This window comes from Fusarium graminearum, chromosome 2 (assembly GCF_000240135.3).
Source record: "Fusarium graminearum PH-1 chromosome 2, whole genome shotgun sequence".
Classification (NCBI taxonomy): domain Eukaryota; kingdom Fungi; phylum Ascomycota; class Sordariomycetes; order Hypocreales; family Nectriaceae; genus Fusarium; species Fusarium graminearum.
In genome coordinates, this window is record NC_026475.1 from 4,705,826 (window position 1) to 4,732,150 (window position 26,325).

Here is a 26,325-nt window from a genome sequence, read left to right on the forward strand (position 1 = left end):
GTCTCTTCTAATACACTCTTTTACCATAACTGTATCACCTTCTCTTTTCATTCCTTTTTTGATTATCCCTGTGCTTGCCACGAGGATATATCCTTTCGCTTATATACCATTCCTTAGTATCGAGTTGCAGGAAACAACTCGACTTCCGTCCTGTCTTTTCGAGGCCTACAGTCCGGGCCACCATCGCTGACCTGCGCGCTCTTTTTATCTGAGAGAGCTCCATCCTAAGCGCCCTTGGAAAGCAGTCGCCGTCAAATATGAGATTGCCGTGGGCCAGGCAGGCCGCAATCTACGGCCTCTTGTCTGTCGCTGTCGCGGATGTATTACCGGTGGACGACATCCCGTTGATGTGTGTGACCATCTGCGGCCCAATCGTCGAGTTGACGTCGAAATGTGATGTTCATGGTCAACGCATGTCGAAGCGACAAGTAGAATCGGAGTGGGTTCCTAAGCTGGCCGTGGAACCTCCTACGTTGGATAAGAGGAGCTTTTCAATCATCCGAGCTGCGCCGACGTCGTTTCCTCCCGAGTTCAGTCCTGGAGAGAGTACCACCACATCGCTATCGAGCTGGACTTCGGAGGAGACTTCAAGTGTTGTGGATCAGGTTTCAACGAAAAAGCGTACCACGATGGCATCTATGCTTATGGATACAACGACAGCGATTCAAACTACGCTTTCGACTCATACTACTCTTTCGAATTCGGGGTCTTCAGAGGTGGTATCGCAAACGCCGACTGGTACATGGAAAAGTAGCCTGCAGACACACACGCCGCAGCAGGGCGACCCAGAGAGAGAATGTGTCTGTTTGAACAAGAGTTTCGATGTGGCCAAGGTCGCAGCACTGTGTCAAGACTGCATCGTCGTGGATGGACACAAGCAAAACAGTGAGTTTCACCCCCCCCCCCCCCCCATAGAAACTGTCATTTTATAGAAGCTAACTTGAAAAAGACATGGACATTATCATGAAGTCATGCGGTTTTGAACCGCGAACTTATACCCCCGACAAGGACAGCGAGGTGGACAATGTCAGAGTCGAGGCGACGCGGCCGACCACCAGCATGGGCGCGATGGAGAATGCTCCAGCAAACACCGCCTCTGGCATGCAAGTTCTCAACATGTTCTGGGTCGGTATTTTTAGTTCTCTACTGGGGTTTGCTATGGCAGTGTAAAAAGGCCTGCTGCATTGCAGGCGGCGGATTAGTTAGCGTGTATATCATAGCGTACGGGAAAGCATTCCATTTCCTTTCTTATCTATTACATATTTCGATCACTAGAATCTCATCAATTGAAGCCAGCCTTCCATACTGCAGATCATCTGTTACAGTCATCGCTTATCACGTCATCTGTTCCTCGCTTCGACTTAAGGCTCGCACGTTTGGGGCCCCGGGCTGCCAGCCTGAACCAGGGTTCGCATGAAAGTAGATCAAGTGGTATTATGCTATATGTCTATATGGTCGCTTCATATACTATGCAGTGCAGTGTTTAATATCAACAAGAGAGAATTATAATACGTCTATACCTCGCATGCATGTTTCCGTCCTTTTCACACCCGTTCAGCACCAAGGCGCCTTCTGAACGCCTAGATCATCATGGCAGCCATTACCGAAACAACACAAAATCCCTAGTAAAGTGTCAGTAAAGTCTCGATCACAAGAACACAAAGCATTCTTACCATTCCCCACGTAGACCACACCCGAGCTGCACCACTGTCGTCATCACCGCTATCCGTCCCATTACCACTGCTAGTATCGTTGATGCGTGCTACCAGCTTGTCTCCCACACTGCTGAGACTCGACTCAAAGTCCTTGAAATTTGTCGCGTTCCAATCAGCACCGTCGTCTCCTGGTACGGCGTCGCTACCAGGGAAAGCGATGTATAAAACATCGTCTGCGTCGTGACCATTGTTGCCGTTCATGGATTTGCCGAAACATGCTGTTGCGAGTGAGATGGCGGCTTCACCCACCATGGATTCCTCGCCATCGTCACCATTTTCGTCACCCCAGATACCGTAAAACTATAAAGATCAACATCATGCTCGTACTGAATATACATCAACACATACCATTTTCTCGCCACATACAACAGCTATGATACTCAAGGGTTTGATACCATGCTTTTGCGCATCAAAAGTTGGCCAGTTCTTCTTAGTGCCTAGGTTTCCAAAGACAACATAAGGGTGGATGTTGGCGTCGAGATCCTTTTGCTTTGTGCTGTATGTTCGAAGCCGGTCCTGGAAAGAGGTGACGGATTGTGTATCACCCGAAGAGCCACAGCGTCCATCATCTGCAGAACTGCCTTGGATACCGTCGCAGTCGATGTCCATGTTGACGAGCTTTCCTTCAGTGCCTTGGAGATATATAACATTGTAGTCTTTTACGTGGTCACCACAGTAGACGTAGGCTAGATAGACTATTAGTTAACCTAGTCGCGATAGGATACCGGGTAGTTGAAAGAACATACACCCATCGTCGCCATCGGCGCTGTGAAACCCCTTGGCGAGAGGATCATTGCAAGAACCCTGCTTGACGATGCTTTCTTTGAAAGCCTTGATGTTGTCAGGAACGTCGCGGCAAGAAGTCAATGCAGCAACTGATGCAAGTAGGAGAAGTCGAAGGGAACCCATGTCGAAGGCGATCGATCCAACCGAGAAGTAGCGAGCGTGGGGAGAAAAGAGGCTTGAGGTCGAATCAGTTAATTAATTTAGAGCGAAATAGTTTATCTTTATGTTTAAGTTTAAAAAGAATGTGTACCCCGGGAAAAAGAGAGTGGGAATGAGAGATGTATTTGTTTGATTAACTGCTCAAAGCTCACGCCATTATTTCCGGCGCGTATGCAGTCTCTCAAAGTGCTCTCCGTGCAATTTAATCGCGACCAAAAGTAGGTTTCTCCTTTTGTGAATGACCTGAAAAGGGACAGAAAGGGCAAGCTGACGGTCGGGCTACCTCTTTAGAGGATCTATCAACAAGGTCCAGGGGGTTGTATTCCCTGCCAAGACGGGTTCGATCGGGTCTAGAACGGGGGTTTTGACCAGCATTCAGGCTTATTTATAGGGAAAGTCTCCTCGAACTTCAGGTGCGTATGCATATCTCAGAGTGGTTAAGGCGTGATGGTGCAGATTCGGGCAATTATTCCGCCAAGCGAAGACGGATGCTCCCACGTGTAAGAAGAGGCGTTTACTTTATAGGGCAATGACATTGTATCACTGCATTCCTAGATATCCAGTCACAATTGGGAAGAGGGACGAATTAGGCAAAAGAATGTCTAAGCTATTCGGCTTACCCTACGTGCCCATTCCAACAGACTGATTCACGCACAAATTCGTGATCAAAGACTTCTTTTTACCGCGATCAGCTTAATAGATTGGACTAGGTTATTTAATAAAATATATCTAAGGCTTACCCAATTGTTGTTCAAACGATAGGCTATTGTGGTTGTTCGCACTTGGTCCGACAATCAATTTGTCCGAGACGATGCCATCACGGTTAGCCAAATACAACTCTACATGACAACAGGCAATTGAGGGCACACTATCTGAATATTATTTGAAGATTATAAAACTCCTTTATCTCGATTACATATTAGTCTTTTTTTAGTCGATGATGATTACATGTGTACTGTCGACCGTGATTGATTCACTTGGTCCGCTTCGGCGTCCGAACGGACGAACGAAATGGTGAGGAATCGCTACCATCCTTTAGCTTCAATTCCAGCTTCGTCCGTCAATTCGTCCGCATTTCGACCGGTGACAATAGATATATAAGAATGTAGAAGCAATATACAAAAAGAGAAATATAAACCATTATACTACTTCATCATCACAATGTCTGCTCAACTTAAACATAAGGCCGTCTGGGAGGCCAGCCCCCTTGCATTCCTCTCCCGCCAATTCATTGAGGGTGTTCCCAATATCCCCAAAAACGTCAACCTATCAGGTCAAACAGCCCTTATTACGGGCTCAAACGTCGGTCTAGGATTTGAGAGTGCCCGTCAGCTTCTCGCTCTTGACCTCTCACACTTGATCATCGCAGTGCGAAACCAAGCCAGAGGTGATGCAGCAGCAAAGAAGCTCCGCAATGAGTTTCCCAACGCCAAAATCCAAGTATCACTGGTCGATATGGCTTCTTATAAGTCAATCCAGAGCTTAGTCGAATGGTGCGAGACATTGTCGCGTCTTGATATCGCCATCCTCAACGCTGGCTTGAGTAGACCCCAGTTTGAGCGATCGGAAGCGTCAAAGCATGAGATGACCCATCAGATCAACTACCTCTCTACAGCTCTACTTACCATTCTACTTATACCCGTCCTCAAGACAAAACGTGGAACTTCTGGACCTGCGCATCTAAGTATTGTCGGCTCCGACATGTCGTACTGGGCACAATGGACCGGAACCAACGACTCCATCTGGGATGTGATCGATGACCCGGCCCATTTCTCCAGTAACGGCGCCTACCAAATTTCCAAGCTTCTTCTTATAATGTTCGTTGATAAGATTTCCCAGCATGTCTCTCCCCAAGAAGTCATTGTCAACTACCCCAACCCCGGCGCCTGCAGAGGAACTGAATTCGGAAATGACGGGAACAGCGGCCTAGTGGAAAAGATCTGGATGGCGTTTGCGAAGCCCATCATCGGAAGGACAGTTGCTACAGGCGCCCGATCCTACGTTGATGCTGTGGCCGTCAAAGGCATAGAGAGTCATGGTAGTTTTATTGGCGAGGGCAAGATCAAACCGTAAGTGCATCGAGAAAGAGAGGTGACGAGCATGTTGACTGAATTGACAGTTTCCCCGTGATGATGTATGAGCCAGCTGGAAAGATGCTTCAGGAGACTGCATGGAAGGACTTGATGGAGGAGTTAAGCTTTGCGAAGCCAATGGAAATTCTCAAGTAAGCAGCTGAGCAACACGAAAGAACGTGTTGTTCAGACAAGTATATCGTGGGTGTTAAAATGAATTATTTTTTAATCAACTTAAGATCTGAGACAACCTATTTCGTGGCTGTATTCATGTTGGGATAGGATCTCTGGCTGGCGGAACAATAGTCGTCTCATCCGCAAATCTGACTTTCTTCTTCACTCTTTTCACCAAAGGACTCTGCTCCCCAACCTGCTCCCCATTCTTCGCACAATGTCTACCGGCTCTCCAGCTGAAATAGTTGGTGCGCAATTTGTTGAACACTAGGTCTGTATAGCGGATATATGTCAGGACCACAAACACGCCCCATGCCAACAGTAGGACCCAGATTATTATAGACCATGTTTTATCTGTGCTGTCTTTTTTGGAGATGGCGACTGGACTGATGGTATCGTTAATACAACGAAGGAGAGTGGTAAGGGCATGCCAGACATACACATATGGAGACGAGTGGTTTTGCATCGTAGACGTAGGGTACAAGGTTTGTTGGGTAGAACTCATACGATTGAGTGTAAAGTCCATTTTAGATTTAGGGCAAAGAACATTGATTGAGATATGATTTAGAATGGGATCAGCTTCTTATTGTAAGTGAAGACATAAAGGTCTTGGGACATCCTCGTGACCAGGCAAGTATCCAAAGTTTTCTCCTCACCCATCGTGATGCAAACTTTCCCTCAACGTACGATCCCAACTCGCCCTCCACTGTCATTTGCTTTTCTTTCCCAACACATCACAAATCCGACCAACCAAGCTTTCAGGGTCAAACCCTCAAAGCATGCACCCTTTAAACTTTCCGGATTGCCACCTAAACCGCGGTATTGTTGGAGATATCATCGGAGCTCGGTCGGGGCTCGTTCCTCTTCTCGCGTTCGCCTTCGGAATCTTGGTTGGAGGCGGTCTCGCCCTCCTTTCTAGAGGCGGCTGCGTCTTGGATGGCGGCGTAGACGTCGTCGTAGATGCTCTTCTCGATCCGCTTTTGGATGAAGACGATAATGATGACAATGGCCAGGAAGGCCACGACGGAGACGGTGGCTACGAGAGAGGCCAGGAGAGCCGTGATATTCTCCGGCTGTACGTAGTAGGCCGTAGTGAAGGAAGACATTATGCCGATGGTATCTTGGTTGAATAGTGATTGTATGTGTTTGCAGAGTGTTATCTTGGTGAATGCTGCTGCAAAAGTGTAGATGGTTCGGTAAATGATGAAGGCAGACCTGGTTTTTTAAAACTGAGTGGTGTTGGATATTTCATTTCTACCAAATAAGGTGATATCCACACAAAAGTATAAATGGGATGATAAGGGCTAGGAAATAGAATATTAATTCGTTGATTCAAGCAATAAACTTGTTGAGAAACTTTGCGTTTATGAGTCGCACCGCAGCATGACCGAAAGAAGCCTTGTTGAACTCTATCAAATAGCATCATGTCACGCATCGCGGAGCCCTAATATTCACAAATGGGTACAGAATTAAGGTCATCTGGTAATGTATTGCAGAAAGAAAAGAAATACAGTCCCGTGATGACAGCTACGATTGCGACTCATCATCACTATCGCCACCAACAATAAAGTCCTCCTCTTCTGCTTCTTCCGTCGAGCCTCGACGTCCCAAGGATGAAGGAACAGCAGGTTCCCGAATGAACTGTTGCATCTCCTCAGCTTCAGCTCCTGTCCCATCCTCGGCATGCCTCAGTGGACGAGTGTGCTGAAAGTCGATTTCTGTTTGCCGCACCCTAAACCAGATACGAAGCAGGGTGGACAAGGCGAAGACACATGATAATATCATGAGGACGAAGATGAACTGGTCGATGCTTTCGGAAATCCCGCCTCTCCAGTGATGGAACACGGGCCTGGGAGATGACAGCGGCGTGTTCCAAGGAGTAGGAGTCGGCACGAGACGTTGGTGCGCTTGGTCGCCGGTCATGTGGAGGAATGTAGGCTGTAAGCATCTTACCATCACGTAGTGGAAGAAGTGGCCGTGGTCGTGTTCGTGGTTGTGGTTCATTTTCGACTCTTTTTATGGCGAAGGTATCGGTGTTAAGGATGTAAACTTGGGTAGTTATCTGTAAGTGTCAGGGCTGATATTTTCAACATCAAAGAATATCCAACTTACAGAAATACAGTCGACTTTGGGCTAGCACTGAAGGATGAAGAGCGAGATGGTTAGCTGTAAAATTCCGGGCAGAAAAGATGGGATAACAACTTTGGTTCGACAATTTGAACTTTTGCATCGGTGGGTAAGTAGGTTAGATATTGTCGAAGTTTATCAACACCAAGGTTAACAAAATTTTCTGTCTAGAATATGTGCGCAACTCAAAATTTCTGTAGTACAAAACTTCTACTGTTCTTCTTGAACATCTAACCAGCTCCTTTTCTACCTATCATTTCACAAGTCTTATCCTGAGCCCAGAACAAAGATGAAACTCGCACTCGCTTCATCACAGCTCGCGCAATTCTTCACCAGCCCACGCGGAGGGCTATCCGCACCAACTCCCACCAGACAAAGAGGAGGAACAGCCTCCAGGCTGGTGGGCAGACGCATCAGAAAGAACCATCGACGCAGACCCTTGTTCCGCAGGTCTGCAGCGATTCTCCAGGACGACAGGGTACTTTCTCCCTTTTCCAGTCTTACCATGGAGGATAAGAAGCAAGGAGAAGCGCCTGAACGTCACCGACCGGATGCAGAAGATAGTATGGAAATCTGCAGTGTTGAGCCCCCGCCGGACAACCCTACATCCGCAAGTCCTGTCGCGGCGGAAATCACTTCGCTATGCTTTTTACCTCAAAGCATTCGAGAGCATCAAGAACGAGCGAAAAGGCCACAGCTACAAGACGTAGATATGACTGATGATACAGAGACGCTTCTTCCCATGGACACTTCTTGAGGGGCGGTTCTGGAGGAACTTGCTCGGGATATGGATATGATATGCCGTATCTACTGTTGCAGGTAGGTTAGTCTGAACTCTTCTTCTTTGATGGATCATACTGAGTACAGTTCCAGCACCCGTCGATATACTTAACTACCTACGTCCTTTGCCACTCCTGGCAAGCAACTCTGTTAAGGCCAGCACTCTTTTTTTGTCAAGACTCTTGCTAGCTATAATAATTTGTGTATTTGTTGCGAAATCAGAAGGTTGAGAGATGTCGTTCATGTAATATATCAGCCATGTACAGATTAAAAGATTATTTTATGTCTTGTTGTCAATTGTTGCTTTGTTATGCTATTAATTCTCATTCTTTTAACCACATCGAATGCTATATACATCATTAATATCGTGACTCTGTAAGTAGATAATGGTATAGTGAAGAGAAAGAACCTTAACTTGACTTGACTTGATGTGCCTGCATCATTATATCCTCTCTTCTCTCTCCCTCTTAACTATTCCCTAGCGTGGCATTTCGTCCGACAACGGGCCCCGACTACTCCGCCATAAATCCACAAAAAATTATTCCCAAAAGATGGACATCTCCATCGTGCTGTATAGTTAGTCACTGCGCTGCCCAGTCTAAATGAATTTCATCTTTAATATGGCCTCGTTGTCAATGACACGCTCCCTGTAACCCTCGCAGGCCACTTTCACAAAAGCCTTTGCCATGTGAGAGGCCTCGACGCCGACGTTGGATCGCCCTCCAACAAGGCGCCTCTTCTTAGGCGCGACATCCGACGAGGCGGAGAGGATGGTGCTGGGCCTCAAGATCCAAGCGCTAAACGTTTCAGGGCTGGCGTCTGCAATCTCGCATAAGCCCTTTTCGGCCTCGGCCTTTGGCTTTCGCGGGTCTCCAAGCGAAAGTAGTGAAGATGATCTTGACTTGCTGCTGGCGAATACAAAGTTGAACTTTTGGCCTCCTGGCGTTTTGGGCGCGATGCGCTCGCTCATTATTTTGGCGGCGTATAAAGGCAGTTGAACGTTGACGTGGTGAAGATAAGTCTTGTCTTTGTGAGAGTGGGAGTGGGAGTGATCTGGACGAGCTCCAATAGCCCTATATGAGTGTCAATCTTTGTTCCCTGTATTGTCTAATGGATATGTTTGAGACTAGACTAGACCAAGTCTGAATCTGAGACTGAGGCTCAAAAGACATACCATAAACAGGCTGAAGATCCTTCAATTCGCCGTAAGAGATCATCGGAATATCGTGAAAAGTCCTGAACCATGATGACATCGGCCTTTGGGTGACTCTCAATGTCCATGGTGACGGCTTTTCGAGTGAGGATCACGACTTTTGTGATGCGCGCATCAGAGAGACACTGCTTGACGATGTCGTTGCCGACTAATCCGGTTGCCCCTGTAACCACGACCTTCATTTCGAGACCAGAGGTGTATAGCACTGAAGAAAGATAGCGATAGAATAATAGAATGACCTCAAGTCAGGGAAAAGGAGAGAAGAAGATAGTGAACAAATGAACAAAACAAAATAATGGTTCACCCCGTAAAGTAGACCGCGGCTTGCGTCTGTCTGTCTCCAAGATAATCCTGGTTCTTGCGGGCCGCTTTCGCCTTGCTAACGGCTGAAAAAAAATTAAAAGGGCCGGAGCCAAAATAGAGACACTGTGGCAACGATATTAAAGTTGAATTGTACTCGTGAGCAGTAACTAATCGTATCTAGACTGGATTTATTCCATGTAATTTCATCTCGATTTGATCTTGGCTTTGCATCTAAGAAAGCCAAGATTGTACTTGACCGCTTAAGGGCATGTTGAATCCAACTGCCGGTATTCTTGGCTTTTATCCTTGCAGTAAATGTTGAGATGAAGACTACAATTCAGCAGGCTCATCTCTTCTCGTAGAGACTTGTCAAAAGTGTCTTGAAGTTTCCCTTGATCGACAGCTCCTGACGGGGCTGATCGGTTATGCAACGGGAATAGTCTGCAGAGCCTGTCACTGGCCTTCGATCTTTTTTTACGACGCCAAGAAATGAGACATTCCTCCCTAATCATTGGCTGATTCAAACGTGTTCCAACTAAAGATGCTCTGTGCTGTCAATGAAATCTGATGCTTCGACTGACAGAGAACCAGAAACACCACAACACAACACACAACAAAACAAGACAACCCCATCATTAGGATCTCCATCACTTGACGGATCCCGTCAGAGTTAGCATACACAACATTCTGTGCCGATCTTCCGTCTTTGCCGACGTACTATACCCAATACTGCTTGCACACGTTTCATTGAGCAATGAAACACCCGCTCTTCCCATGCAAACGTATTAGCAAAATGTCACTTTGTTCAGACCAAGCTTTGTGGAAATGGAAAAGAGATGCCTAGCGCGCCAGTTGGAATTAATCACTCGCGTCAAGGGATGGACTGTAAACAAATACTGTAACTGTGGCTGTAACTGTGACTCTAGCCAATACTTCTCTATAGTGCACAGTAAGGACTACGAGAAAATGTGAGCAGTAACATATTCATTGCACAGAACATACAGTGCAACAAGCTCCCATATCATTAATACCTGCAAAGGTGAAACCTGGTTCATCAAACTCAAAACTCCGCTTCACCGCATGAACATTCGGATCCGAAATTCGGACCCGGATATAACATTACGAATACCGAGCACATGGAGATCACCATATCAATCAGACAAGATTAACAAGTATTATTATTCCGTGGATATCATAACAACTAATAGAATTACTTAAGCAGCTCGGCTGCCCTCGAGGTTCTCAGCAGCACTCTTGCTTCGAGGGTCGCTCTCCTGCCCATAGTGGTTGACGTCTCCGCCCAGAGACTCAATCTCCTTCTTGCTATTCTCCTTGCTAGCCTCGCTGGTGTCTGTGTGTTTGTTTATTAGTTGCCGAACTTACAATCTAGGATAGAGTAGAGTGCATACTAGGGTTGGACATGTTCGCCTTGTGGCCCTGAATCTTGTGGGAGATCTCCTCCCTTCCGGTGCGAAGCTCCTGCATGTCATTGGACAGGACAGATCGGTTTCCAGCAGAGTCCATTTTTGTGGTGTTGATTTGGTGATAAACTAAGAGGTGCAGTCTCGACGAGTGGTTTCAAAAACTGATACTGATAATTTGCTCCATCCAGAAAACATTCCCTCTTTATACACACCTTGTACCATATTGTCCATGACGTTTTCCCTTTTGCGGTTATGTCATGTTCCAGCGAAACAGGGCCATTTCCATGCTCCTGAAGTCTGGGCAATCGTCAAGCAGGGGTTTGTGGGTGCCCAGTGTTTGGCTCTGCGTGGTTGGATCTGCGCCAGTATGGAGCTCGGGATGACATAGCCAGTCATGCATAATTCTGGGGAGTAACGACAATAATAACTCGAACACTTCAACTGACGTACCAAGACTCCATGTGGGTGTTTATTTACGCCCCCAAGCATCAGGTCGGGAGTTTATCATCTCGATCAACATTGTCAGCCTCGTCTCGTTCAATATTGCTGGCTTTGTGAAGCATTAAAGTATACATAAACCGTCATTCTAACTTCAAGGTAGGCATATCTTTTGGTAGAACAAAACCAGCATTATCTTCCAAGTTGTCTTGTGAAACCGCCTCTTCGTCATAATTTGCACATGTTATTATCTCCTTGGCAGGCTAACTCAGTAATGACGATTGACAGGTGGTACAAGAGAAGAGAGCCTCGCGTACAAGAACACAAGATGGCAAGCAGACATTTCTCTGGTTCTGTAGATATGCGCGGCTCCGGTTTAATCGTGATAAATTATCTATAAAGTAAGTAGATATATCAAAAGAAACATAGCTAAATATACGTTCACTGAATGAATATCGATATAGCCACTAACAACTTGTGTAGCTCAAAGACCTCCAATGGCCAACCATACCCCTCAGAAATATTTTGACACCATGAATTAATTACCCCATCCAATTTTGCATCCATCTTGAACCCATCCACCACGCCCATCTCATTTCGTTTCCGGCTTTGGCTGCTGTACGTTCAATATCTCGGGACCAATACTTGGATTGCGTTGTATGTGGTGCTCCGGACCGGCGTCCATCTCTTGACGAGCCGTTGTAGTCCCGTCCATTTCCTGAACAGGTATCATTTGCGGCTGCTGGTACGGCGGAAGGCCAGGGCTGTTTGCATAGCTCCCGTGGTCTGAGAATTGCGCGTACGACTGAGGTCTCTCGGACTGAGAGAATTGAGGCGAGTACTTCTGGTACTGATCGTTGGATGAAACGCCGCTATAATGTGGGTTCATGACTGTGGGTGTTGAGTTGAATGATTCTGGAATCAGTTAGTATACAATTGTCTGATACGCTTGTAGGCTTACTTACGTTGGTAGCCGCTCATCGGAGAATGAGCAGCGAATGTGCCTTGGTGAATAGGACCGCCCATGGGCGAATGTGGTTGCTCGCTCATTGTTGGACCAGGTGCTGATGCAGTCGAAGCTGCTTGAAGTGCCTTTTCATTCTTCTTCTTCTTTTGTCGGGGCCTCAACCAGAACAGCCAGGCCAAAAGACCCAGTACAAATAGCCCACCGATGGAAGCGCCCACGGCGATGCCAGCCATAGCTCCTGTGCCCAAGCCGTCATCATCGTTCGCATTAACGGTAGATGTGCTCGATGCCGTCGCAGAAGCTGTCTCAGAAGCGCTAGAGGCGGTCGTACTCTCATCACTCCTGGGATTGAGGAAATCCAGTCTGTTATTCTCAATCTCGGATAGTTTAGCTGGGACTAATCTGTCCCTTGGGCAACCCGATCCGCAAGCATTCTGACTGCAGCATCCAAGGAAAGGTGGGTTGGTAAAGGCACATGTGTACCAGTTATCGACGCCTTGAGAGTTGTCACAGTCTTGTGCTGGAAGCTTTGCGTATTTATCCGACTCGAAAGTCGTGGCGCGCAAATCGCCGTCTGGACAGGTACCGTTATTCTTTCCGCAAGGGTCGTTAAGACAACAGCCTATGAATTGGGTATCGTCATCCTCGCAGATATAGAACTTTCCTCCGTTGATGCAACTGAGGCCCCAATATTCGCGAGCTTCAGACATTTTGAACGCTGGACTCAATGTTTGTTTCCCAAAGACGGAATTGATGCTTGTTCAGATAGAGTCGATCGGTTGATTCTCTATGCAAGAGGAAAACAAGGAAGAAAACGGCCGAGAATAAGATCGAGTAGAAGAACAGAAGTGTCCCATAAAGTCAGCGAGCACGGGACCCTCTCTTTCTTTCACTCATCGATTGGACATCCCAGCCTTACCTCGAGCAGAGCAACCCCCAGGCTAGAAACGGGCAGCATGGGCTTGCTTGAGTGGCGTTGGATGGGGTCCGAGCCAACTTGATCGTTCTGCGCCTTCTTCATCCCAGCTAGGACATATTGCCTCAATGACCAGCACAGCCGCGAATCGCATCAGCATCAGCATCAGCATATATGCTAATGCACTGCAGTGTCGGCGTATCGAAGTAGGCTGTCGGAAACTGCAGCGATAGTGACAGTGGGTAGGTAATGTAGCTTTGTCCCACATGTGGATGCTTACACCCGCATCACACTGGTTGCGTGGTGATCCTTCATCCTTCTCGTGTCCAGCTCGTCTGACAAATAGTGGACAAACAAAAGTAGCTTGTAAGGCTCTGGTCGTTGCGCTCTAAAGAAAGAGAATCCAAAGATAGACAATTAAGTCTTGCGTGTCGCACTCTGAAGACAAAGACAATAATTTCAGCCACCCAAACGCTATGGAGCTTGGATCATGATGTTGTTCCACACAGACCGGGGGCGACCAGGGTCATACATACGTCGTCAGGCAGTCCTGGACTTTGATATTATCCTTTGTTTGTGATGTAACAAAAGAGTTCTCCCATGCCTGAAATTCCAAAGTCCCCGAAAAATAGAACGTGGAGGCTCAAGTAAAGTTGGCGATGTGGCAAAGGCTGACACCATTTCCAATTCTAGTATTTGACGGGGATCGTCTGCGACATATCTGGCTAACATCTTGGTGTCAGCTTTATTTTCATGTTTATTCCAAGCCTTATATGCGAGACAGGGATCTCCCTGTGTGGTGCCACAGCCTGGTCAGCTAGACTACCCGGCCATCAATCTTACACCGCATACCGAAGCACTTGATTTAAAGTTGTTTATTGTCAACAGCATCAACCCGTCGCAGAGCACGACTTGGGACGTTTATCGTAATATGACTCGTTGATTTGTCGTGATTTCGAAAGATTCCTGACTTCCTGGTTTCCGATGAATCACATGCACGGTGGATAGAATGCAGAAAATATTCCAAGTGATCCTGTCTCAGTCATCATCTCCATCCACCCTTCACGGAACAACACAGCCCTGCGGTGGCACAACGGTCCAGTTTGACTAAGAACAGCCAAAGACAAAGCTGATAGCAGCGGGGAAATTTTGCATTTGACTCTGGCTGCATAGCCAATCGCGCAAATAGCAAAATGGTATCGGACAGTTCAATCGAGTACAATTGCGAGATGTGTAGGCATAAAAAAAACATCCCTTATGACAATTGGCTTTGATACTCCGTTGCTGCACATTATTCCATATTGCGAATAACTCACTTTCTTGAACAGCGGATCTTGGCATGTCTTTCATCTTGCGACTTGTCAGACTGCTGTCAGACTGTCGCATTTCGCTCCCTCTCACCAACTCGTTGGCGATCAGCATACCATTCTCCACTAAACTTAAGGAATCCTGACGGCAGAAGATCGAGGCCGAGGTCATGCATGGATGCATCCCACAACCCTCTGGGTTGCTAAAAGCGCAAGACCCACGAGGAGCCAACACAAGGACAAATTTGCTCTTGACAGCATAGTATTCGTAATCAAATCGTCAGAGTAAAATGGCACCGTGTTCTCTGCCGTAAACACAATTCCATCACATCTCTTGGAGCTTTCTGTGCAACAAAGCGTAACACACATGTCGCCCGGGTCGGTGGTATGTCGGTTCTCTACTGTTTGTTCTTGATTCGCTGCCTTGCGACTTTTCAAAGACGATGATCCCCCGGATCAAAGATTGGTGTGGACGTGGACAAAGAACGGGTTCCTGGCACATCGGCTCGTAAAGGCAATGCCAAGTCTGTCGTAGAGTGACCAACACAACGTTACTGTTCAAGTGGCTTCAATCACCGAATTGCGTCGAAAATACTTGCGGTAATTGTTCACCCCTGACTCTTTGTCCGAGTTGCGCCACGAATGACCAAGAAGCGCGGGAAAGGTTGGGATTGACCTCGTTGGGCATTAAAATCTTGACTCGACTTTGACTGAGCACGAAACCAGAACAAGATATTTGGGTAACACGGACGCTTGGGTGGAAGAGTTTTAGTGCAAGATGGCGATGCAAGTAGTTTGCCAGAGCGTCAGTGAAGGGTGACGGCTCGGAAGCGTTTTTCTCTCGCCATGCCCATCCGTCATCTGCGTTACCTCCAGCAAGCTGGCGACGTTCGCGGGCATCTCCTTTCCAGGTAGCTCCACCAAGAGCACTGTTCTTCTCGCCGGCCCGCACGAAGCGATGGAGGTCTTGAGCAGAAATGGTAATGTCAACTGAACGAAGCCCTGGAGTAGCGGTTTTCTCGTTTTGAAGTTCATCTCTGGTGATAATTGCTGGGGTGGCGTTGTCTGCCAGAGGCGCATTAAACGCAAGAGTCACAGTAAGATCGTTCCCTCGATCGTTGATATCGTTGCTCGTGATCCAACTCTCCCAAACGCCAAGTATCGTCTTTGTTCCCAAAGCGACTCGACTGACGCGACAATCGAAAGCGACAGCCAACCAGTCAGCTACTACACTCTTTAGTTGCTGGGGCATGCGCATCAACAAAAGAGGTAGATGAAGGAACTTGTCATATTCTTTCTCCCGCCGTGATGATGAGGAGTCCGAGAGTCCAGGTAAAAGGATGGCTGCATATGCAGCATTTTCGTGCTCAATGCTGACCCATAACCCTTGCTTCTGATCGTCTGGCAGGTCGCTCTGGTCGCCGCGTGGGATTTGGAGGTCATCTTCAATGCCTCCCTCTCCTAAGAGAGTACACGCACGGAACCATTCAATTCGCACTCCTTTTAGAGATCCGACTTGCCCTATAGCCGTATTTGTCGCTTCCAATCTGAGCTGAATGCCACGAACTACATCGCCGACAAGGGTGTCGCGCAGGCGGCTGGCGATGACCTCGAGTCGCTGCCCTGTGAGTCTTTTTTCGCCAACATGGAGGGGAGAGACACGATGGGTCGAGAAAGTAGTGTTGAAGAAGGGAGGTGTTGATTCTTCGTTGTTGTTATCAGGGGCGGTGTTGAGAGACTGCGTCGGTGATTGCTGAACTTCAGCAGCATCAGGACCTTGAGTGCTGAGGCGGGCCATTGCAGCGCGAATTATGTGGTAATTTTGTTCGATTCCAGATACCAACGCAGCTGATGTTAGGTGCCGATGCGGCTGTCAGGTTCCGCTCACGTTACGGATCAACTGGCTGTGACTCCTATGAAGATGGCGCGTCGACAGACGCGTCCGCACGTGATCAAGACAGAACTTGGCAAACGATCCAGCCATTGACAGTAAGATCAAGGTCTCGAGAGTGAGATGAATCGTGAAAGACGAGGTCTCTATGTCGCTCCTAAGAAAACGAATACTAAAGAATCCTATTGACAAGAGGTAGTGTACAGTTCCAAGATTCTCGCTTTTGACAAGAGAAGATGACTAAGCATACGAAACAGTAAACATCTAGAGATGTTTACTACCCTAGTTGGTAACAGAAAAGTTGGCCTCCCAAGTCTTAGGGTATAAGTAGTCTAAGAAGCTTAGTCTGAATGGCATAAACTGCCCTAATAATTTTGTCTCTTATGCTTCCAGCGGTCAAATTTCCTGATACCCTGAGGCTACCGTCCCAATAACTTTTTTCCAAAACGAGTAATATCCCATTTGTGCAGTTTAAACAGTTCGAAAACACCAAGTTACCAAGGTATCCTAGCATCAGCTTCCAGAATCTTGAAAGCTCGAAATTGTCGTAGTACAAGTTAATCCCGACCAAGTCGGCATAAGCGATGCAAAGCCTCCACTTTGCCTTGCTTCATCTCTTCCTTCTAGGTCTCAAAGAGAGGCTATTTCTTTCGGTCTTCATAGAGGGAATTTAATTCATACCCTCCGGGGGCCTTTATCCTGCGGGCTTCAGAGAGAAGAAGGTACATTCAAATCTGACTCTCGCCCTATTTATGTCCTTTCACGATGACTTCAACTAAAAATGACAGTAGGGTATGGGTCCGAAATTATCCAATTGCCGTTTTACGATAACTTAGCGCAGATAACATGAGGCTCAGCATAGAGAGGCAAAGCCGGAAGGAACTTCCAAACACTTCGTTTATGTCACTACCTTGTTGCCCGGCTTTGCCTAATTACGCCTCGAATAATCCCCAATAGCCGAACTTTTCTACTATTCTATTCACTCAGGACAGGGTGTGTGTATTGGACAAACAAATCGATGTCTCAAATGCGTCCTTTACTTGAACTTATTTACAGGGAATGCCCAGACGCAGATGACTCGTCGACTCAAGTAATCGGGAATTTCCACCTCGACGACCATCACCGAAACCATTTCCTTGGTGAAAGAGGCCTATCCCAGCGCTACGAACACAAAGAGCACACACAAGCATTAGGTCCTTTCAGCGATCAGCTTTGAAGGAGTGATTTGTGCTTTCAGTAGCGTGAAATGGCTCACCTACTTATTTATGATTATGCAGCCATGGTCACCCTCACCCTTGAACAAAGAAGATTCAAGACGAGCCCGTTGTCTCCTTCGGTCCCTGGCCCATGCAGACTAAGTAAGGATAGAGGCCGTGTATATTATGTGAGAGACAAAGAAATCGAAGTCGAATATACAGTTCACTGACTCTGACACATCGAATGCCGACAGCAAAACAATTGCGCAATAATGGATGGGCTGTCTCAACCACCACCAGATATCGATGTAACCCCCCGGAAAGAACACAAAGGTTGGCACTTGAATGGATTTGCGATAGAGAGTATTTGATTGAACTATATTTTCTTTGTTGGTTAAATGTGAATACTGAAAGTCAAGTTCCTACGCTTAGCACTGTCGCTAAGTATATTCGTTTTCTAAGCATATAAGGAACATTGCCTTCGGAACTTCCATTTCTCTCTTGTCTAAAGTCCAAATGGAATGATTCTCTTTCTCTATTTTCTTTACAGGTTAACAGAGACATTTGCATGTCATTATGCACGGCAATCCTTAACATTCCTCACCATCAGTGGCCCCTCGCCCCAACGTTCCGGTATGGCAAGATGATACTTTCCATCCAGCTAGGCTTGGGAAGCACAGAGATTTCGTCGACTTGCGCTTTCCGTACGACAATGTCCGCGAGGATCACAGCAAGGGAGAACCGGAGCACGCAGACAAACATCGTGACTACAAACCGATTACATCAAACCGAGGATTTGGCTAAATCTTTCGGATTTGGCCTAAATGCTGTTTGGCCGCCGTTTGATCCAGGTAGCTCTCGGAATGAATTCGAAGGCGAACTAACACGCCACGGCGATCTTGTCAGGCAACATTGGCAAAGACTGAACCGATTAGTGCTGGGTAGCGAGAAAGAGATCCAGGATGCTATCATCAAGCTTTCCCAAAGAGATTTCAAAGATGCAAACGGCAAGACTCCCGATATCGAACACTGCTTGAATCTCAGCTGGGCAGCGGCTAGAGATGAATACAACGTTCACCATGCAACAGAAACTGGCAAGTTCACAGGTGGATTTCGTTTGGACCCGAAGGGCGGTATGACACCGAACCGCTCTACCAATCTTGATGTATTTTCTTTGCTCTACCTCACATCTGAGCCCCCTAAAAAACAATTCACCCACACAAAGATCGTCATTATCCGATTTATAGAAATGGAGCCAACTACATGTTTGAATGGGATGCCTTCGACAATCTTGTTTTCCAAGAAGACGCGTTTCAGAAGCTCAAGAAACCAGGTCCAACCACTTGGGGGAAGATAAAATACAACCTGAATGTTGAAGACTTCCTTGAAAAGAACAGGGCCAGCTTTCTCTGCCCGCATATCAATGTATTGGACCTCACCAACACAACCAACTTGTTCACCTTCATACACAACCGAGCTCGATTTCTTCCCCGAGAATTTGTTTTTCGGGACCATGATGCCATGTATATGGGAGCTTGTGTGCGCATCCTCGCTGGCGCCTATGACCCTACTTGTTCAGTTTACTTCAAGGCCTTCACCGACAAAAATGAGGATGGGTTTCCGGTGAAGCCTTTGTTTCTTTACCAGCACAGGGAGGAGGATGTAGTCACCATGGACCTCTCAAGAGAAGGCCAGCTACTGCACAGCATGGGAGGATGGCTTGCCTTGCAATCTCAGGCTATTACATATCTGTTCCTGTCCGATTTCTGCGAGCAAATGCTTCGTCTGGCGGAGGAGAAGACGATTGATGATCCACTCAACAGCCTGACACATAAGCAAATTCTGCACATGGAGACAACAGCGGCAAAAACCATCAAAAGGATCAGAGGAGATACGCAAATCGAAACTTTGGACGACATAGAGGCCATCCGACAATATGAGCCGACTCCTGATGGTACGGACATTCAGAGATATGAGGAGCTGCTCATGACACAAAAACATGAAGCAGAGCAGCATGTCAGCATCCTATTCGATGACCCGGATTATTTCGCCAGGGCGATCATTGAGGAAAAGGAGCACCACTGGACCAATCTGTCTGTCGGATACGATAACATCAAGCCAGATCAGCTTATTCAAGACTACGCTGACAAGCCTTCTTTGCGCCACATCCTGTATCTCGACTGCATGAGGACTGTTCTTCAAAGAGCCTTCTTTGAGTTTTTCATCTGGGATGCGGTTTGGAGTGCTCTTGACGAACTGAAAAGATACGAAAGTTTTATGAGTCTTAAACCATCTGAAATAAGATATATTGGAGGTGGCAAGTCACGTATCAACCTTAGGAGCCGACTCTCAGAAGCCGAAGAGGAAGAATACCTGAACAACCAGAGACAAGTCCAATTTCTATTGCGACAAGCTGCAACATTTTTCGTATTCGAATTTCGCAAAAAGGCGATTCACGCAGCCTCATCACCCATGCGCGACACTTATTGCATTCCAAATGACGCTAATAAACCAAGCAGACTGCCCGAATCATATTACACAACCCCAGACATTAAGCTCAACTTCCGACATCAGGCCTCAAACGAGGAAAGGTCGCAGATACCCCGTATGGTTCTTGAGATGATAGAGAACTTCATTTCCAACGAATCGTCATCGGTGTTTGTTGGGATGCGGAAAACAACAGCCAGAATACTGCGATATTTTGAGGAATACGAATCTGACAATGAAACAATTGAAAAGTTCTCTAGCCTCGTTCAAGGCACAATCAAGGGCTTGAATATACTATCAGAAATCGTTGATCACATGGATTACCATGAGCCAGATGCTTTTCAAAATTTAGGACGTAAACTTGATATGAAGCTCCATCTCATCTTCACCGAAGAGCTGAAGAACCAGAATTCCTACGATCTTCTTGCTTTGGACGGTTGTGCTTTTGGACCACTACATGTGCCGACAAAGCGAATGGCACGAATTTACAGTTATCTCGACGAGATCCAGGGGATAGGATCTCGCAAGGAGAAATCCTATGGTCATGCGAGAGGTGACATTAAGCGTTTTGGTTCTTCTCTCCTGAAAGGCTTGATCTTCCCTCTCGCTCGAATGGACAAACACCTCGTATACAATACAGGATTCGGAATGACGTTCAAGGCCTCAGAAGCAGCCCTCGAGCGTCTTACACGACATATGAAAATCTCGGAAGATCAGTGGCCTTTCTACGCTGACGAAAAGCCATTGGAAATTCTGGATGAGGTCAACAAAGCCAATCCTAAGCATTATCAAGGAATATGGCAAGACCTCAAAGACGCTATGAGGGAGTTGAACAAGAAGAACCAAAAGAAGCTGAAGAAGCCTTGGAACAATAGTTCGAAGTCAGCGAATGCGTTTGACTTTGTGGCTGATGAGGTCAAGCTGGCCGAAGGTATGGAGGTTATTTCGAAACGCCGGATGCGCGACTGTGTCACGAAGAGGAAGATCAAGAAAAATGCAGTTGGCACGAGGCGCAAACAGCAAGAGGCGGCTAGACAGCGTGCAGTGGCAGCAAACAATGTGGTGATGCAAGATGCAATCGACCAGAACGCTGCACCAGACGCTGCACTACCACCAGAGGTCCAAGACGAGCCCGAGGATGTCGAGGAGACGATTCAGCCAATGGACATCGATGCAGAGGACGAATTAGAACTAGAAGAAGAACCTGAGCCGCTGCAGATCATTGCACCATCTCCAGTTGCTCGGGATTATGGCCCCAGACTTCCACTCAACAAAGGCTGCTGGGAAACGTGGGACACGATCCTTTCTGATAAATCTGGCATCAAACCAAAGGTTACATACAAAAACCTTGAGAATGCTCTCAATGCGATTGGATTCGAGCCAAAGTCAAAATCAGGCTCCCACCTTACGTTCAGCTATAAGCGTGGATTCCCGCCTTTGAGGGGCGTAACTGGCCTCACGGTTGTCAAGCCTCATGGGAGTATAGGAGAGAGTTCAAACGTGCCCCCACCCATTTTGAGCAATTGGAGATATTACATCAAAGAACGGGGGTTGACCTTGGAGAAATTAGAGGAAAGGTTTAGTAGGTGATGAAGTATGGAGAGTTGGATAGGTACTGTGATATTGGCAATGCAGGATATTCGGAAAGAGCGTTTTGTTAAACAGTTTTGTTACTTAGGTATGAACTGTTTAGTCGTTAGAATTCAATTGTTGAAGTTCAACTCGTTTTAGGTCGTTGATATACTTTCCATCTCGAGTCTTCAAGCAACAAGATAGCATTTCCAATTCAGCGTCTTATATATAACTTTTAAATAACTATAAACTTTCGACTTTTGACCTATATAAGCTAGTAGGTAGTAGAAAAGTTAGCCTCTTAAATCTTAGTGTATAAAAATAAATAGTCTAAAGGCTATAGTCTAAATAGCATAAACTGATCTACTAATTTCGTCTCTTATACTTCTAGCGGCCATTTCTTCTGGCACCCTGAGGCCAGGCATAGATGAAGAGTTTGTATGATGCCAGCCATGCCCGTTAAATACTGAAAGAGAAGTCAGGGAAAAGTATTTTGTTCTCCAGATTCTCAATGAGCAGCATGTTGAGGCAATTACTAATTTCTGACATGTCTTAATCACACGTTTCATCTCCTTAATAATACAATTGTAGAAGCTTGATAAAAGGCGATGTTGGTGTTTTCGCCAATTGGCTTCAGAATGCTGCTTACGTATGATGATCAGATTGGGAACTGTTCATGGTTACACGACAGAAACATTATGCAATATCAAGGCACAGCAATAATTTTGGTTCAGAAATGGACGACCATGGCAGTTTGCGTAGCTAAATAATAGCAACTAATTGCAAGGAAGGCTCTAATGCTCATCTCATAAACAGGGCATCATGGCTTCTCAAATGTCCCCTCGTGCCCCTCATGACACTAGCATTAGAAGGAATACGACCAAATGGCTCGGGATGACTGGCCCGAAAAGCCCGCTCGTCTCCCCATGGGCCAGAGAAGGAGCACTGATATCATTCTCATGCGAATCGTGACAAGCGGAAGCGCAATCGCACTAGAAATTGCGGGCTTTTTAGCACGTCAATGGGGCAAATGATGACATGGGATTATGGGTGAACGTGGGGCATCAGTTGCCCCGCGTGTTGATACTCATGTTTGATGATAGGTACAACGACACTAAGTGGTTGGTGTTTCTGTAGAAGCTTCTCGATAATGGCTTAACTAGCAAATCATTGACTTCTTTCAGCCTTCGGAGCTGCCTCTTCTGGTATCATGAGTACCTGCCCGGTTATTAAGTCATGTCACCACAATAATGCAGGTCCATTGTAATGAGCTGTCTTGGTGGAACCTCCGTAGGTCACCACCCGGGTTCTTGCAGAGCATTGCTAGCAACTGGGTCCTTCCATCCTCATGCGATAGCAGTGGATGGATTGTTACGTCTACCTTGGTAGGCAGGCACGCAGCTCACAATTCTCCTTATAAAGCTGCATCCACACTCCCTCGTTCCTAGTCTTCTTCCTCTTCATTCTCAACCAACACACCACATTTACACACTCAAAAACAACTGCAATCATGTCTTTCGGTCGAACTGTCACTCTCAACTCGGGCTGGAAGATCCCCCAGATCGGCTACGGCACATGGCAAGCTGCTCCCGGTGAGGTCGGCAATGGTGTCTACGAGGCCCTTAAGGCTGGCTACCGTCACCTCGATCTTGCCAAGATCTACCAGAACCAGCGTGAGGTTGGTGAGGGTATCAAGAAGGCCCTCAGCGAGGTCCCTGGCCTTAAGCGTGAGGACATCTTCATCACCGGAAAGCTTTGGAACAACAAGCACCGCCCTGAGGAGGTTGCTGGTGCTCTTGACGACACCCTCGAGGAGCTTGGTCTTGAGTACATCGACGTAAGTTGAAGTCTATATCTCACACGCCGAAACACGGCTGACGTTTTGAAGCTCTGGTTGATCCACTGGCCTGTTGCTTTCAAGAACGGAAACCAGCTTTTCCCACTGAAGGAGGGCGATGACGGCAAGACTGCTCTTGACCAGGAGGTGACCCTCTCCCAGACCTGGGAGGCCGTCACCAAGCTGCCCAAGGAGAAGGTTCGCTCCATTGGTGTCTCTAACTTCAACAAGGAGATGGTAAGCTACAACCCCTCTATTCTCAACATGAGATAACCCACTTCTAACAATTCACCAGCTTGAGCAAATCATCAAGGACACTGGCGTCACCCCCGCCATGAACCAGATCGAGCGCCACCCCCGCCTTCCTCAGCCTGAGCTTGTCAAGTACCTCCAGGAGAAGGGTATCTTCCTCACTGCCTACTCCGCCTTCGGCAACAACAGCTGGGGCGAGCCTCTCCTCATTAACACTCCCGAGGTCAAGGCTATCGCTGAGCGCCTCAGCAAGTCCAAGGGCAAGGAGGTCACTCCTGCCCAGGTCATCCTTGCCTGGTCCACCCTCGACAACCACGTCGTTATTCCCAAGTCCGTCACCCCCGCTCGCATTCGCTCCAACTTTGAGGAGGTTGAGCTCGATGAGGAGGCTGTCAAGGAGCTTAGCAAGTTCGGAGAGAAGCCTCAGCGCTTCAATATTCCTAAGACTTGTAAGTCTACGTCCACTGCCTTTGATGCTACTGAACTCGCATTGACAACTTTTCAGACAAGCCTGACTGGGATATCAACGTCTTTGATGACGAGAAGGAGAAGAGCGCTACCCACCAGGTTGTTCTCAAGCTGTAAAAAGTTTGTTTATGATACCAAATTATGAGGCATGACAACAAAATAGACTAGCGATAGGCGGAATAGATGAAACGCTATCCTGAAAGAGCAAAAGTACAAGAAAGACTAGGAGGGTACAGAGAACTTGTCCTCCTGAATTTTAGAGGATATAATAAATCAATTGATACTCTACTGTAAATTAATCGGACCGGACGTGTAATCCGCTGTGTTCTGTTCCAGTAACTAAGTTTTCTGAAACCCTTCCCTCAGGGTACCAGAAGAATTGGCCGCTGAGAACATAGAGACGAAATTAGTAGGTCATTTTATGCTACTAAAACTATAGTCTTTAGGCTAATTATTTTTGTACCCTAAGTTTAGGAGGTCAACTTTTCTGCTACCCAGTAGCCTTCACCGCGGATTACAAAAGGCGTAAAATGGGCACTAATATCATAGTTTGTCGGGGAGGCGAGTAGATAAACAGAACAGATGATGTGTTTAATCGAAATCTTAAACTGTTGCAATTTGGAACGATGGTATGTTTTCCCAAACGTTTCCACAACTAATAGACTGCCATGAAATCCCCCATCCCTATGCAAAAGTGCTGTGAAGGCATCCTCTACGCCTTTGTGACGTGGGACGACAATAACCAATCCGTCCATAGAACACCCTGAACCAAAATAAAACAGTGTCTAAATCGTACAATATCTCTCCATACGTCTCTGTCCATCCAGTTGTTGAAGTTCACTGGCTGTATACTCTGTTAAATCTATGCACCAACGCTGAAGCCGAAGGAGCCGTCAAAGACATCGAGTTTCTTAACATCGTTGCCTCCGCGGAGGGCTTGCAGAACATCCATCGAGGGGACTTTGTTAGGGGGGTAGAAAAGGAGGAGGTTGTCCATGTCTTCATCTGTAAGGCCGCACATTTCGTCCCACTTATAGGTATCGCTAACTTTGGACATCCTAGTAATTTGATTGTCAGCATGATTACACGTCAAGATTGCGTGAATAACTCACCAGAGCATGCGCTTGGGTCCATCTTCAGGTTTGGGAGCCATCTTCCTTAATCTGAGCCGCAGCTCCCCAATCGTCTCGATAGCGTTACCGGCATTCTTCGGCAGTTGCTTGGCAATAAACTGCCGAATAGCAGCCGCCAACCTTGGCCCCTTGCCGTTGGTGCTGACCATGATCTGTAGAGGACCATCGCGATGGATGCTACCAAAATAGAAATCGCATTCCGGAGGCACGTCGGCAATATTGGCAGGGACCTTTCGCTCCTTGCAAAGCTTCCAGATGACGGTCGAGGCGGCAGGATCATCGATTGCGACCAGGACCATACTGGCTCCATCCAGATCTTCGGGCTCGAATACTCGATCGATATGCGCGACTTGACCTTCGCTAACTCGGAAGGCGACTTCAGGGTTCAGGCCAGACTTGGGGCACACGACAGTGACATTGGCGTCGGCGTTGAGGCAGTTGAGGATCCGACCAGCGGCAACCTAAGAGGCTTTGTCAGAACCGATGAAATTTTAATTTCGCTGCACAATCGTTGTCGATGGAACTCTCGCAGACCAAGAGGCCTGAGTGTCGGCATGACATGTGATGATTCAAACGTACCTCACCACCGCCGACAACAAGCACCTTCTTGTGCTTGATTTGCCATGCGAGGATTAAACTGCCTCCAGGCTGCACAGGAGGAAATGTCTTTGCCATTGCTGCTGTGGCTGGAGTGGAAGAGGCAGAGGCAGGAGTAGAAGAGTCAGAAGACGGAGTAGAAAACGCGTGAGGAGATGCCGGAGATTCCAGCGCCGGCTGGGCTGATGTCGGCTTCTGAATGGGGGTCATTTTTCCCCATCGACTAAGGTAGGCAAGGTAAGGTAAAGTAAAGGTAACAAAGGTTGAGTCTTATCCGAGCTGCAAGGATGGCCGATAAGGCCGCTAACGGGGAACGGGAGGAAGCGAATTAGAACTAACTTCTTGGGGGTTGGGATGACGCATGCTATGACGGTACTTCTTTCACCGCTTTTGCAGCGCCGAGAACAAAGTACCTCTTTATCAAACATGAGCACCAAGCCACTGGTAACCAGTCCAGCCATACATGCTGTCTCCCCTCAATCCACCAATCTTACTTTCTACATACTTCCCA

The 26,325-nt window shown here is 47.1% G+C and overlaps 12 protein-coding genes across 12 annotated transcripts; 5 read left to right on the top strand and 7 right to left on the bottom strand.

Moving 5' to 3' along the window:
• Window positions 1-257: 257 nt before the first annotated feature.
• FGSG_04231 (uncharacterized protein) lies at window positions 258-1,170 on the top strand (the record flags this gene model as incomplete). The annotated part of the gene is made up of 2 exons (XM_011323090.1): window positions 258-885; window positions 950-1,170. The coding sequence occupies 2 exons, from the start codon at window positions 258-260 to the stop codon at window positions 1,168-1,170; spliced, it is 849 nt and encodes a 282-aa protein (XP_011321392.1).
• Window positions 1,171-1,580: 410 nt separating this feature from the next.
• On the bottom strand, window positions 1,581-2,817 carry FGSG_04230 (uncharacterized protein; the record flags this gene model as incomplete). The annotated part of the gene is made up of 5 exons (XM_011323091.1): window positions 1,581-1,622; window positions 1,674-2,015; window positions 2,082-2,401; window positions 2,462-2,676; window positions 2,813-2,817. The coding sequence occupies 5 exons, from the start codon at window positions 2,815-2,817 to the stop codon at window positions 1,581-1,583; spliced, it is 924 nt and encodes a 307-aa protein (XP_011321393.1).
• A 1,004-nt stretch (window positions 2,818-3,821) lies between these two features.
• FGSG_04229 (uncharacterized protein) lies at window positions 3,822-4,888 on the top strand (the record flags this gene model as incomplete). The annotated part of the gene is made up of 2 exons (XM_011323092.1): window positions 3,822-4,729; window positions 4,780-4,888. The coding sequence occupies 2 exons, from the start codon at window positions 3,822-3,824 to the stop codon at window positions 4,886-4,888; spliced, it is 1,017 nt and encodes a 338-aa protein (XP_011321394.1).
• Window positions 4,889-5,000: 112 nt separating this feature from the next.
• On the bottom strand, window positions 5,001-5,432 carry FGSG_12287 (uncharacterized protein; the record flags this gene model as incomplete). Its single annotated transcript, XM_011323093.1, has 1 exon — window positions 5,001-5,432. One exon carries the CDS (start codon window positions 5,430-5,432, stop codon window positions 5,001-5,003), a length of 432 nt encoding a protein of 143 aa, XP_011321395.1.
• Window positions 5,433-6,433: 1,001 nt separating this feature from the next.
• Window positions 6,434-6,910, bottom strand: FGSG_04228 (uncharacterized protein; the record flags this gene model as incomplete). The annotated part of the gene is made up of 1 exon (XM_011323094.1): window positions 6,434-6,910. One exon carries the CDS (start codon window positions 6,908-6,910, stop codon window positions 6,434-6,436), a length of 477 nt encoding a protein of 158 aa, XP_011321396.1.
• A 412-nt stretch (window positions 6,911-7,322) lies between these two features.
• FGSG_12288 (uncharacterized protein) lies at window positions 7,323-7,790 on the top strand (the record flags this gene model as incomplete). The annotated part of the gene is made up of 1 exon (XM_011323095.1): window positions 7,323-7,790. One exon carries the CDS (start codon window positions 7,323-7,325, stop codon window positions 7,788-7,790), a length of 468 nt encoding a protein of 155 aa, XP_011321397.1.
• A 621-nt stretch (window positions 7,791-8,411) lies between these two features.
• On the bottom strand, window positions 8,412-9,208 carry FGSG_04227 (uncharacterized protein; the record flags this gene model as incomplete). The annotated part of the gene is made up of 2 exons (XM_011323096.1): window positions 8,412-8,886; window positions 8,988-9,208. The coding sequence occupies 2 exons, from the start codon at window positions 9,206-9,208 to the stop codon at window positions 8,412-8,414; spliced, it is 696 nt and encodes a 231-aa protein (XP_011321398.1).
• A 2,575-nt stretch (window positions 9,209-11,783) lies between these two features.
• On the bottom strand, window positions 11,784-12,868 carry FGSG_04226 (uncharacterized protein; the record flags this gene model as incomplete). Its single annotated transcript, XM_011323097.1, has 2 exons — window positions 11,784-12,106; window positions 12,157-12,868. The coding sequence occupies 2 exons, from the start codon at window positions 12,866-12,868 to the stop codon at window positions 11,784-11,786; spliced, it is 1,035 nt and encodes a 344-aa protein (XP_011321399.1).
• Window positions 12,869-14,949: 2,081 nt separating this feature from the next.
• On the bottom strand, window positions 14,950-16,179 carry FGSG_04225 (uncharacterized protein; the record flags this gene model as incomplete). Its single annotated transcript, XM_011323098.1, has 1 exon — window positions 14,950-16,179. One exon carries the CDS (start codon window positions 16,177-16,179, stop codon window positions 14,950-14,952), a length of 1,230 nt encoding a protein of 409 aa, XP_011321400.1.
• Window positions 16,180-18,995: 2,816 nt separating this feature from the next.
• On the top strand, window positions 18,996-21,545 carry FGSG_04224 (uncharacterized protein; the record flags this gene model as incomplete). The annotated part of the gene is made up of 2 exons (XM_011323099.1): window positions 18,996-20,125; window positions 20,216-21,545. The coding sequence occupies 2 exons, from the start codon at window positions 18,996-18,998 to the stop codon at window positions 21,543-21,545; spliced, it is 2,460 nt and encodes an 819-aa protein (XP_011321401.1).
• A 1,446-nt stretch (window positions 21,546-22,991) lies between these two features.
• On the top strand, window positions 22,992-24,323 carry FGSG_04223 (aldehyde reductase 1). Its single transcript, XM_011323100.1, has 4 exons — window positions 22,992-23,364; window positions 23,416-23,601; window positions 23,660-24,065; window positions 24,122-24,323. Exons 1-4 carry the CDS (start codon window positions 23,038-23,040, stop codon window positions 24,199-24,201), a joined length of 999 nt encoding a protein of 332 aa, XP_011321402.1. The 5' UTR covers window positions 22,992-23,037; the 3' UTR covers window positions 24,202-24,323.
• A 327-nt stretch (window positions 24,324-24,650) lies between these two features.
• On the bottom strand, window positions 24,651-26,011 carry FGSG_04222 (uncharacterized protein). The gene is made up of 3 exons (XM_011323101.1): window positions 25,797-26,011; window positions 25,197-25,678; window positions 24,651-25,142 (listed from the first exon to the last, which is right to left on the bottom strand). Exons 1-3 carry the CDS (start codon window positions 25,890-25,892, stop codon window positions 24,947-24,949), a joined length of 774 nt encoding a protein of 257 aa, XP_011321403.1. The 5' UTR covers window positions 25,893-26,011; the 3' UTR covers window positions 24,651-24,946.
• Window positions 26,012-26,325: the final 314 nt, after the last annotated feature.